General features: G+C 31.7%; 1 protein-coding gene across 1 annotated transcript in view; it reads right to left on the reverse strand.

Annotated features, from left to right (window-relative positions):
* LOC119635639 (peripheral plasma membrane protein CASK) overlaps positions 1–12,930 on the reverse strand; it is a 93,028-nt gene extending 80,098 nt beyond the window's left edge. The window contains exon 1 of the mRNA XM_038030536.1: positions 12,912–12,930. Within this exon, the coding sequence (XP_037886464.1) occupies positions 12,912–12,918 (7 nt within the window). The 5' untranslated portion in view covers positions 12,919–12,930. The remainder of the gene's footprint in view (positions 1–12,911) is intronic.
* Between the last annotated feature and the right edge of the window lie 961 nt (positions 12,931–13,891).

A 13,891-nucleotide genomic window follows, 5' to 3' on the forward strand; every position in this document is an offset into this window, starting at 1 on the left:
TTATTATTATTATTATTATTATTATTATTATTATTATTATTATTATTATGATACATCAAACATATATACATATGCACCTGATATTCAGATATTACATATTTACATATGTTGTATGCGTGTTTATGTATGCATATGCATATGTTAGAGCTACGTACATATTTATTAAGTGAAGCAAAAGCTTTATGTGAAATTGAGAGAAAAACACAAAAAAACAAAAAAAAAAAAAAAAAAGAATGCGGTTTAACCACACATATCGATTTTCTCTTTGGGACATATCAACAGGCAAGAAAAACTTTACGCTCATATACATATATGCATAAAATCATACATACATACATACATACTTACATAAAAATGTAAGTCTTTAATACAGGTTGCATTAAACATTTACAGATACTTACATATCTATGACTATATAACGATATTCCTACCAGTATTTCTGTTTTGGTATTATGTGTGAAAATATATTTTATATATTTATATGTTTATGTATAGCAATTTCTGTTCCATTTATTTAAGCACTAAGAATAGAGAAATTTCCATTAATTAATGCACGTATCCGTACAGACATTTAATTTTTTTCTCAACATAGTCCGCTAAAGTCGATTATCATTAAAAAGGCTTACAATCGTCACTTTGTCTCGAAATTCAATCTTTTAAAATTCTATGCATTTAAGCAAAGGTCATCGCGCTGCCTTAGCTTACAATCCTTCTTTCTGCTATATGACTTCTGCTATAAGTAGTGCACCGTTCAGACTCGTTGACTCGCGAAAAGGATCAAACATGCGGCCTGTCATTATATGACACGAGGCGGGTTGAAGCAAACTTACCATTATACGTATATCCAACAACGCCTAATAAAAGTCATGTGAAATCGTAACCCAAGCTAGTTGGCCAACTTTCGTGAATGCCTCAAAATAGATTGGCATTAAGACAAGAGATAACGTAGTAGAGTGCCGCTTAACGGCTGGTAGAAGAGCATCTATACATATAATGTGCCTTGCTCGTGTAATTAGTTCTTAGTTCTTTTTCTTTTTTTCTTAGTTACTTTTTTCTAAATTGCTGGCACTAAGACAGACATATGAACCTAATTTCGTTAAATAATTATCATTAGTATATCAGTTGCGTTTGACTTTGTTGATCATGAACCTCTCGCTACGTCAAACAAATCAAAGATTCGGTGCTCAAGAACCGTCGATTAACAATTAAGGATCTTGCTGAACCCGTTGGCATTTCAAACGGATCAGTCAACAACGTTCTAAAAAAAATATTTTGCGACTGAAACGCGTCAACACTCGCTTCGTACCAAAAACACTCAATTTCCTTGACAACCAGCGTCGCATTCAAGTCTGCGGAGAGATGATATGTGACTACGAATCAGCCATGAAACGCATTATTACGGAAGATGAGACTTGAATCAACGTGTACGAACCGGAAACAACCGATCAATCAAGCGAATATTGTGCAAAAGGTGAGCCAAGACCCAAAAAATCGCTTCGAAGCCACTCAAAAATCAAGATGATATTAACAGTTTTGTTCCATTATCGTGGTATGATGCATTATGCATTTCTTTCAAATACTATTTGATGCGTCTTTTACGTGAAGTTGTTCGCGAAACGAGGCCGAAATTGTGAAAAGATAACTCTTGATTTTTGCATCATGATAATGCGCCATCGTACACTAACTGCATCGATTCTTCGAGAACATTTCGTTAAAAATTTAATCGCACAACCATCGTATTCTCCTGATTTAGTTCGTTAACTCAAAGGACCATTCAGAGGACAATGTTTCGACTCGATTGAGAAGAGAGAGAGAGAGAGAGCTGAATCGGAGAAATCTTTGAAGGCCGTACCGAAAATTGACATCAATACCAGAATTATTTCGAAGATTGAAAAAAATTATAGCATAAGAGTGTAGTATCTTGAATCTTGCGGGATTACTTTGAAGGCGACATAATAGTCTTGGAATCATATTGGAATAGATTTAAAGAAAATAAAATTGAATTTGTTTTAAATTTTTTAAACACAGCATTTAATCGTCTAATCAACATCCTTTGTTGTTCCATTATTGATAAAAAAAAAAATAAAAAAAATTGCTAGTTTCTCTCATTCCATTAGCTATTACCATTCAGCATATTTTAGTTGAAATATTAAAAATTCGCGTTTACTTGTCATTTAAGAAAGAAAGAAACGGAAATGAATAAATTAAATCAAGAGCATGTCACACTTTCATCAAGCGTAATCGTTCTCCTAGGGATTCGATTAGTGAATTCAAGCCTTACTACTTTGAATTAATTGACCGACAAAATAGGCACAGGAATGCAAAACAATGGCCTACAAAGCTTAGTCAAATATTTTTGTTCTACTTGGGAATAGGTAGTAAGTGATTGCGTGACAACAGATTTGATTTTCCATTAATCGTATCGACTGATAATCATTTGATTCTATTAATAGTAATTAATTGTTCCTTCTATTTTTGTGACTTGAGTTCTTCTTCCTCACGACGAGATTGGCTTGAAGCTTTTCTTATTGTGAAATTATTCGCTGCGTAGAGCATAACCAGTCACTTGAGGTGAGGTGAGGAATTTTGAATTTAATTAAATTTTCGCTGCTAAATTTAGAAATAACGCTTTAAAGGAGAACAACTTGCATGTGAAAGATGGAGTAATTTCCCATCATTAATAACCTAATGCCTAATAGCATTTAGCGTATTATGACTTGAAGCTAAGCTAATAAATTGCTTAGGTTACCGAAATTGTGGTGTAAGTGAGTTATGGTATCAGAACATGACAAATGTCGCTCGAAGATATGTTAAGTGCATGGAGTATCATACAAGACAACAGTGAGATACGTTAAGATATATTAGGAATGAGTTAAAATTCGTTAGATTTACGAAATTAATTTTCACGATTTATGAACGGGATGCGTTGGAAAAATTCTCGAAAATTTCTCTCTCGAAATCCATATATATTTGCATCTATATATATGCATCTATATATATAATATAAAGTGCAAAAACCGTGATAAGTGCAAAAATCGCTTATTTCTGAAGAAATTTATTTATGGTTTTGCAATGCTTGATGCGCCTATGCGATTCAAAACAAATAACAAAATAATTTTTAGAAAAAAATTTTACGCTTATCTTTAACACAAACGCTATCGGAATTGATTATTATTTATATTTTTTTTTTATTTTTTATTTATTTATTTTTTTTTTTTGGTTATGTGGAAACAAACAGTGGAGCAATTTATCGGTTTTAGAATGTGTGTGAAAGTTAATTTTTCAAAATTTTCAAAATTTATGCAAATGCATATAATACAATATATATATATATATATACATATAATATAATAATTGATAATTTCATTAAAAACTTTAAGGCATTTCATTATAGATAGACGTACACGCAATCATTAGTGCAATTATACATATTCACCAGATACGAAATATTTTCAAGGTTATGGCATTAAAATTGAAAAAAAAAAATGTATTTTAGTGAAAATCCCTTTATTTAATGAATTGAAAAAAAAAAAAAATGTTTTTTCGTAAATTTAATTATTTAATTAAGTAGATTTTAATTTATATAAAAAGTTTCCATTATAACGCCATAAAGTTTTTTACTCTTCTTTGCGTAGAAACATAGACTAACTAAGATCTTCTAGCAAATAAATAATTCAGATGGCCCTTGAGAATGTATAGGGAATGATGATTTCAATTAATGGGCCATGAAATGAAGAAAGTGCTTAGATCAGCTCTTTTAGCCGATCGCTAGAACAAAATATAATTCAAACTAGTTCGAATCGTTCATCTATACCTAACTTAGTTAGTTGTGTTTCACTTGATCGAATGAATGTCATTTTATTCGATTAGGCGACTCCTTTCCAAGATCACCATAAAATTCTCTACAAAATGAAAAGTTTAAAGGCTGTTCAGATAAATATATATATGTTTATTTTCGCGAATATTTAATTCCGAAGCAATTGATTGCTTGATGTTAAGCTCACTCACTATACCGATGCATTTCGTGTGTCAGACAAAAACCAATCGATATTCTATAAGACTATGATTTGATTAGTGGCGATCGAAAGTGCTTGAAAGAAAGACAGATCTTGATAATCAAAATTTCGCAAACACCTTTCAGCACATATTTCCCGTTTTAAGGCTTTAAATTCTATAGCTGAAGTCATGGCTTCACCATAGACTGCGGACTATGGACCAGAAAGGCGACGAGACAAACTTTATGGGGAAGAAAAGCTCATTTTACTTTAACATGTTCTCTTAGTAAGTAAAGTAAATTTTGCTTTGTGTCTTCCATAAAGTGCGGCGAGTACCCGGCTAGTATCAATATACATCTTCTATGTCAAGGTATTTGCCATTGCCATAATCATGTAAACATACTTCTTTGGCTGCCGTGCCCCTCTGTCCGATTCGTATTTCCGGTACACAAAATAACAAAAAAACGGACTAGAAATGTAACCCTTAGCGGTTGCTGACAAGTTTGCTTAATCCTTGAAAATTGTAATGGGATGGACAATTGGTTGATTGGAGACTTACTTTCGAACGTTCATCGTTATAAATCTCGAATTATTTGAGAATTTTGAGCAATCGATAGATACGCTCATCGTGTAACAGCAAACTATAAAAGTTATCAAGTATTTATTTATCTTCTTTTTGGTATTTTTCTAAATAATTAATCGCGTAATAAATAATTGTGTACCGAGCCAAGCGAAGACGCGCATATGCATGCTAAGTATTTCTATTGTATATGTTGAGAGAATAATTGTATAATTGAATTTTTTTTTTTTTTTTCTATAATTAAATAAATTAAATAAACGTGAAGGCATAGCATTGTTTTTTCGCTAATAATTAATGATCATGATGATGACCTTGAGAAATTTGATAGAAGAGAGATTTCGTTGCAAAACGAATTAAAGCAAAGCATCTTCGGTTTTTTATTTCTTTACTCCGTTTACTTTTCTTCTCGATAGAGAATGAAAGGGAAGTAAATAATTATCGTTGATAAGGTTTGCTGCATTAGGTCGAAATCCAGTCGAAATAGAAGCCATGGAAATAGCATTTACAACATCTCTGCACTTTTTAATTCAGGCCGCCCGAAATAATTTATGCAGCTATTAGCTTAATAAGCATTGTAAACGTATTACGTGTAAAATGTAATGTAATGCTAGCTAACTAAGATATATTTTTATGATCCAATACAAGGAGACTTGTGTCAACTAAATTTTAGGCGGATACATAAGCAAATCTTTTCGAAGTGTTATTGCCTTGGCAGGCTCTTGATCTTTGCAAGCTACGTCCCTTACATTCTAGAATAGTAGCAAATAGTAATAGCAGTAGTTGCCCTCAAACTCTCTTACATACAAGATCATATAGATGGCTATCGATGATAAATTATTTTTATGTAAACATTTCCGCCTTGATTTTGATGATAGAGCTTTGGTTAATCAAATATTTATAAATAAGAAGATGTGTTCATTATTCCGTAAAAAAAGCAGCTATATATATATAAAACAAATGCCATGTGTCCTCTGTTAGCGCGGTTGCCTCAATTTATGTATTCCCGATATTTATAGTACAGTCATGTTCGCATTTCAATCGTTCTTCTTGGCGAGCAGGTCACTATGGTAATGTCGATAGAAACATGGCCTCGAAAGATGGCCTCTTTTTTTGTTCGTCGTACTATCATATAAAACTAAGGACTGGACAAGTGTTAGCTCGGCTTGAGATCATAGCAATATGGCGCCAATATATCAATATATTCTCCTCGTTCATTGGAAAATGTAACTATACAAGACAGATCCGTGGTCGGTAATACGAAGAGTTTTGTGGTCAGCTGCGATCCATTGCTTTCGCTACTGAATATGCTGAGGTCAAATCTCGCATAGAGAAGTATACATATTAAAATCTGTCCACCAGGAACCCTGTAAAACCAGAATAAGTAAGATATATGTCTCTGGCCACGCATTCATATTAAATTATTAAAGTTTATATACGACAACTCTTACTCATGTATCGATATAATAAAATGAAAACGACTCAATTAACGTAATACAATATGTTTCCTGTTATCGATATATTATACAATACATATAACTGTAGCTTACACCTTAAAGTCGTTATTAGTACAATAACTTTGTAGATCAAATTTATTTTGCTTGGGGCCAAATTCGCACATCTAGGTGGTATCAACTTCATTATTTTTGCAAAAGCTTTTTCCAATTTTTCTGATTAACAGCGACACAGATATGTCCAATAGACGTGAGAGCACAATGTTCGAGAGGAAGGATTAAAGAGAGAGTTGGGTTCGTGTATGGTGAACTTAAAGATGATTACATTACGAATGGCTTCATCAAGTAGATAGCAATTTGCCTAACTAACGAATCTAAATGTATGTAAATTGCCTGCCCTTCTGATTTCAGTCATCGTCTCACTGTCATAAACTTTCGACTTGCTGTAAGCTCCATAAACAGTGGAGCTGAAACGTTTTTATCAAAAGGTCGCTATATAGAAATTAGTTTAAGCTTTTCAATGCGAAATAATTTCGTAAAAAATATTTCTCTAACAGCGGTAAAAATTAGTCGATATTATTACAAAGTTGGAATCCAGTAAAACAATTTCTAAATCGTTCAGAAATTCCATAATCACGATATACTTTCGCTATATATTTATAACCACTACCTAAGAACGGAAGTATACTTATTTTGCAAAGAAGGTTTGCATCAACGGGAAGGAAAATTGCGCGACCCTGCCAGCTAGAAAGATATCCGTATGAATTAAAATTAAGTTAAATCGTTCAAGGAACGCGAACACAGTACGATATATGCTGAGAATACCTTCGATTTTAAAAACATAAAATTTCGATTTTTTCTCGTTGCTTGTTAACTATGAAATTCGTAATTATGAAAATTTGCAAGCATGTTCTAAAATATGTATAAGTATTTGTAAAAAAATGCAAAAAATTGACTCCGCCCATTCATTATTATACAATACCGAAATTTAATTTTCTCGGTTTTTTTTTTTTTTTAAGATACAGATGGCAAGTGTAGAAGATTCGTCCAAATTCGCCAAATACAATTTCTTACTTTGTTCATTTATCCAATGAGTCATGATGGATCAGTTCTAGACCTTAATTGCCTATTGTTGAATTAATCACAGGTCAAGTTGGCGCCACCATTGATGCACGTTTCCTTTTCACTTCCATCAAATAAAAATTATTATAAGATATCAGTCCAATGTTTAGGCAACCTCGCCCATCTTTGGCTACGATCTTTTACGCCCATTACGATCATATATGATGCAATTTTCATCAATTGTTCACTTTGAAAATGCCCTGATTCCGTTTCAAGCCATGCATTTTGAGCCGTGTATTTTGAAAGTGGAGCAAGTCCATATCTGGTTAGTTGCGAGATATTTAAAGTTTCATATTTCAATAAATTTGAAAATATTTTTAAGCCTTAATATATAATGATTTTTTGTATTTTATGCATTTATTTAGATAATGTTTGTTTATTATCCGATTGGCTAAAAGTATTTTATTTTTTTTTTTTTTCTAACAGGAGTTGCCTCACTTTCAAAACTAATGAGTTATTGCAATCGTTCATTAAAGAAATAATATTTCAGTTGCATCAGCTTTTTTTTTTTTAATAACAATAAATACGAAATTTATATTCGATCGTGAACGAATCTTTTATGCCCATCACCGTTATCCTGAAGGAGGAAAAGAATTCCATTTGCTTATCGGGTGGTGGCGGTTATTTTTTTCTATTTTCAAAATAAAATAAATAAGAAGCAAAAAACATGGAAAACAAAAAGGTTTACCATCTTTATTATATAGTAGCGTGGGCATGTTGTAGGCGTGTTCTTTGAAACGTTTGGTTCCTTTTCAAATTCTCTTGTAAGTTGTTTGCAATTGCGGTAATGTTTACCACAAACACTACACAATTGCGCAGATAGACAGATGGACAGACGAACAGATAGAGATGCTTAGGTGCATTCTGGGATTTTTCAAACTCGTTTCTGTGCATTATAAACGTATTGAAAAAAAAATACATACATTTTGATACGTTATTATATTGAATAGGCGTGGTCAATTTTTTCCATTTTTATGCAGGTACTACAGATAAAAATTTTTGCAAATTTATCTGCTGTTGCTTATGAGTTCATGAGCAAAGAGTCAATTTTTTATTCCTTTCGGAAAATAGAGATGTTCCCAGTTTACATACCAAGCTGCGTACCGGAATATCCAAAGCTTCTGTCAAATTTGAAGTCTGTAGCTTGATTTTTTCGGACAGAAGAATACTTAGGATAGACGGATAGACGGATAACTGGACAGACGGACATGTTTAAATCGATTCAGAAATTGAGGCCGAACATCTATATATATATATATATATACATATGTACATTTTGTGGGCTCTCTGAAGTCTCTTTCTAGGCGTTGCAAACTTTTTAATAAAATGAATACACCACTCATCCTACGGTAATGGGTAGTAAAACAAAATATTAGTCAATCTCATATAAATATTGTATCGCAAACTGATTTTTGAGCTTTCACGTTTTTATTCCACTCTGTTCGAGATTAACTTCGTATCACTGAATTGCGATTTTTAGCATAGCATAGGTTTTACTTAGCACGCTTAGGAGATTTATTTACAAATTATTTACAGAAATTTATATTTACGATAACTCTTCTGGTCTTGTGCGTTTGATTATTGCGATTCAATTACGGGCAAATAGTTTCATCATCTACGCTGTTACAAGGAAGTTCTCAATATCTAACTTCTTCTCTAACTTGAAGATTTCCGTCTTTCATTTCCTGCACTAAAAATACATTATTATTTTTCCTATGGGATTGTGTTACTTTATACTGATCCGGAGGGATAATATGCAATTGGAATTGATTACCCGGATGGCCATTTCAATCACAACATAGTCGCGAAGAATGAATGACCTGATGAAAAGAGTTTATGATCAATACATTTTTCATTCATATATTAAGGCCAAGTTTATCTTTCTTTTTTTTCTTTTTTGTCACTGCACATATCACTCACTATAAATTATAATGTACTTCCGATTTGCCACATTTTGTAGAATGCAACCTTTTGTGATCGCCTTTATGATATAATTCCATCCCTAACTTACCAAGCCTTGATTCTATACATAAATATTTTCTAGTCAAGTAAATACGATAGACTTGCTTGCATCGCTTGCAAAATAAACATATTTCTAATACGGTTAATAGCTTCCGAATCTCTCGAATATTACGGAAACCTTCCGCTTTTTTTTTTTTTTTGGCCGGCTATCTATTATTTAGGAATAGAAATATCATATTATTACGAAAATCCGAAATCCAGTTAATTTCGGCCAAGTAATTTTCCCTAATAATAAATTCCCTAAAGAAGGAAAAACCAAATGAGCATACGCAGGCGCGTCATGCAGCTGCAGGCCGCTGAAGACGATTAAAGGAAAAGCAGGCTGGGATTAGAAATGAAACCATAAAGTTAGGCATAGTAACATGCTTGTAAAAATGTATATAAATAGAATATTTGTGGAAGGGAGGGTTGGTTAGTCGGGCAAGAACATAACAGAAGTTGAGAGTACGGCCAAAATAAATTGTGAATAATCGTACATTTAAGCAACATAATTGTAAATAAATGATCCTACTGTTACGGTATATAATTCTAAATAAAAGAATTTCGAAGTGCATTGCTCTTGATCAATATATCCACGATCCAGTGATACAAAGTGTATCTTACAAAAGCGAATTTCATAACAATATTATCACTATTCTCAGTTTTTTCAAGACCGAAATTAATCTACTTTCAAAAACGATAAACGGGTCAATAAAAACTTTACTTTCTATTTAAGATTTTAACAATAAATATTTAAATACAGGACAATATTTAAAGTTTACAATTTTTTATAAAGCAACCGGAATGCATTTGCCTTAATGAACTCTAAGCAGTTAGGAGAATAAGATTAAGATCATCAGCGTGTGCATTGAGACATTATTATCCGATTCAATTACGAAACGAGCTGCATTAATGTACTGAAAATGATTTATGTGCAATAGGAGTTAAATCCCTATTATATGGGACTCCTGATATGAAAGGTCTTTAATTATCTACCAGGAAGTTTGGACAAGACACAATTAACTAACTATAGGGCTAAGCCTGGGCAACATACTTTCCATTGTAATCAGTTTTCGCTTAGTGAGATTATTGTACAGTGAATTCAAGAATTGATTAACTTAACACCATGGCGAGGTCGGAAAGATTGAGGTAACACGACTAGAATTCAAAGTTTATCGAAAAGTTTAAATAAAAATCAGATAGACTCACACGACTTGATCTAATTAAAAAAAAAAAAAAAAAAAAAAAAAAATTTTTATCTTTAAATATTTTCTTTCCCACGATAACTATTAAATATTAGATTAGTTTCCTGTGTTACATTCGTCATAAAGATATGTTACTGTATTTATCGGCCGTTTCGATACACATGAACATTGAAAACTCATACCTGGCAATCGTAAAAGCCGCATTTGGTAAATTCACTAAGGCGCAAAGACCATCTTCCCAATATATAAAAAAAAGCAACAACTAATATTTCAATATTAAATTTTTGCGCGAAAATATTTCAATTTACCGACGTATCCATGTTAACAATTGGCGGATTGTTAAATTTTACATTATTGCTTGATATTCGTAATTCTGTGATATGAATAAAGTAGCAAATCATTTGCAATAATCTGCATTTATCTGTTAGGAACTATCGTTACACACTGATTATCGGGGACTCGGGGACGAGTTTATAGCGAGTCGAAACCTTATGACAATGAGATCACGTTAATACCGAAACTGAAGTGAAAAGAACAGCCAATGCGAAGCAGATTGTGCTCTAATTTCGTTAGCAAGAGACATTGCTATCTATTTGGTGAAGCCATTCCTAATGCTATCCGTTACACATAAAAGTAATTCTCTTCGAATCGAACAAAAGCTTTCATAAACAATAGCGTTACATGAAACACATTTAGTTACAAATAAATTGATCACGAAAAGTCCCTCTGAGACATAATTTGGATAAAATCGATATAGGCCGAGTCACTATTTAGTGGCTGAAAAGTCAAAGTAAAGGTATCATGGTATGGTCTTATTATTTTCTAATTTGAGCAAAGTGACCAACAAAACATTAGGCAATTAGATATAACGGAATCCAATTCAGAAGTGTTCATTCAATTATATATTATATTACCATAATTGTTTAGGGTTACAAACGTCACTATGGTATTAATATAAAAACATCTTCCAGTAATGGAATGAAAAGAAGAAAAAATTTAAAGAGAAACGTAAATAAGATACTAAATAATAAGGTATTTAGGTCAACAACAATAATATTAACAACAACAACAACAACAACGAAGAGTTAAAAAAATATCAGCAGCGCCAATGGCAGCAAATAAAGTAATCAGATGTTAAATAAAAGAATAATATTTACAAAAAAAAAAAAAAAAAATTTACCTAAATATCTGAATAAAAAACAGATTGCCTCGTTAGCTGGGTTAAGCATAAAGAACGAACGCTCTACGGTATAGGGTGATTTGTAAACCAAACATCGTGATTTCCGTCAGTTCCTTAAGCATTTATATTTCCTTTTTTTTCCTTTTTTTTTTTTTTTTTTTTTTTTTTTAAATTATTAGCCATCAAGCACTGAGTGTATGTGCCGTATAAAAAAATAAAAAATAGTGACGAGAGGGGAAAAAAGGAAGTAATATTTATTGAATTGTCTAGCATACCATCCCCTCCTAAGCCATCCGGTATTTGGCATTACTCGAAGCCGCAAGAAAAGCGCTTTTCACCCGGGCAACCCCGTTAGTAAAATATTATACAAGTATTAGGCTAACTAATAGATTTTAAAAAGATGATTCGTCTACTTAATCCATACTATACAATAGTAGTTAGCTTTAAAGTGAAATTGATCCAAAAAAAAAAAAATAAATAAATAAATAAATAAATAAATATGTCTTGTTCTAATACCATATCATAATTTAAAGTACCAATAAGGAGATCTTTGCTTTTTAGCTCCCTCAGCAGCTGCTGCAACACTTTCACCCCAACTAGATTACAGTCGAATCATTTTGGCATTGCGTTTGCTGCATCTGTGAAGCCATCTAAAGTAACCCTGGAAACTAGAAATTTCTATTCTATTCTAACATAGGACATTACGATTATTTATTTGTCGAATTGTCGCGACTCTTCAAATCATGAATGAATGAATGAAAAATGCAAATTAGAAGAGCGAAAGTATACGCTCCCCTACATGATCGCTACATTAGTTACATTAGGTTGCTATGTTTGTTTGCTCCGTTTTCGAAAATCGCAAAAGATCGAATCATACAATTACATCAGCAGCATACTTGTCCAGTTCCTTTAGTTCAACCAGTTTGGAACTTTCAAACTGTAAAACTTAAAATAAATTTGTTGACGGCAAAGCCCGACATCGATCGAATACTTTCCTTATTGCATAAAACGAACATTAAGCCTGATTATCATTATTATATGAATGATTATCGATCGTACACATCACTTATGGATCTTCTTAGTCTTAAGCATACTAGTTTCTACAAATCAAGTATAACCACTTGCTATAAGTCAAGCGTAGATTTAAATACAATTATCGGGTCTCGGATTAAGGTTATCAAAAAGTTCGGCTTAAGTCGATTTAAAGCTCTTTTTGCTCTTTATTTTTATTTTGCAATTTTATATTTCTCTTTTCGCTTCTACTTCTTCTTCTTCTTCGTCTTCTGTCATTTCTTTGCACAACTATAACTCGAATGTGTAAAAAAAAAATAAAAATAAAATAAAAATAAAAATAAAAACTTTAACAAAAATATTTACTTGTCATTAAAGACGTGAAATGAGAAAAAGAAAAAAAAAAAAAAAAAACGTTCGACATTCCCCAAGACTTTAACTTGAGTTTTTCTTATTAGTACGTATATATCTATGTTATTGTTGTTCCTTGACAATGTTGTGGATAAGAAGTACACTGCACAACAGCATCCGTAAATCCAGTAACACCAGTTCTTTTTCAGTTCAGTTCTTTTTCTTCTTTTTTTTCTTTTTTTTTTTTTTTTTTCTTTCTGTCTTTTCTTAAATTGTATTTCTTAACCATTTTTATTTATTTATTTTTTTTTTTCACCTTTTTTCTGTTCAGCTGAGAGTTTTAAATTTCAAACAACTTTGTTTTTTTTTTCTCTCTTCACTGAGCTTGTATTCAGCACATGGTTGCTTGTTTGTGTTGTTTATTTATTTCTTTAGATTTTTTTTTTTTCCTACTATATGCACAGTAAACGTTGATTATATTACGATTTTTTATGTACATATAAACATATATTTATATACATATTTTGTACATATTTATATATAAACACATATTTCTCTTTTACAATTTTTTTTTTTTTTTTTTTTTTTTTTTTTACTCCATAAAGTTAATGTTGTTTTGTAAAGCACGAAATACTTGATATATAATTATTACCACATGTTCTACAAGACTGTTATTGTATTGTACTAGTTGTTAAAGTTAATGATGACGGTGTTGATGATCGCAATAGCATTAGTGATGGTAAAGTTCAAAGACAATTTCGTACATGGTCAAAGTTTACTAAGTCAAAACGAGGGCAAAAAAGAAAATCAAATTAATATAATTTCTTTAAAAATGTTTTGTTGCCAACTAAATAATTAAGAAACTATTAATGCGCATACGGTTAAGCGACCATTTGCAAGCTAAACACATATTAAATAAATTCAGTTAAGAGGAAAAGCCAAAAACATTACTATTACATTGCTTTTTTTCTTCGCGTTAACAATAAAAAAAAATT

This window comes from Glossina fuscipes, unplaced genomic scaffold (genome assembly GCF_014805625.2).
Source record: "Glossina fuscipes isolate IAEA_lab_2018 unplaced genomic scaffold, Yale_Gfus_2 0, whole genome shotgun sequence".
Classification (NCBI taxonomy): domain Eukaryota; kingdom Metazoa; phylum Arthropoda; class Insecta; order Diptera; family Glossinidae; genus Glossina; species Glossina fuscipes.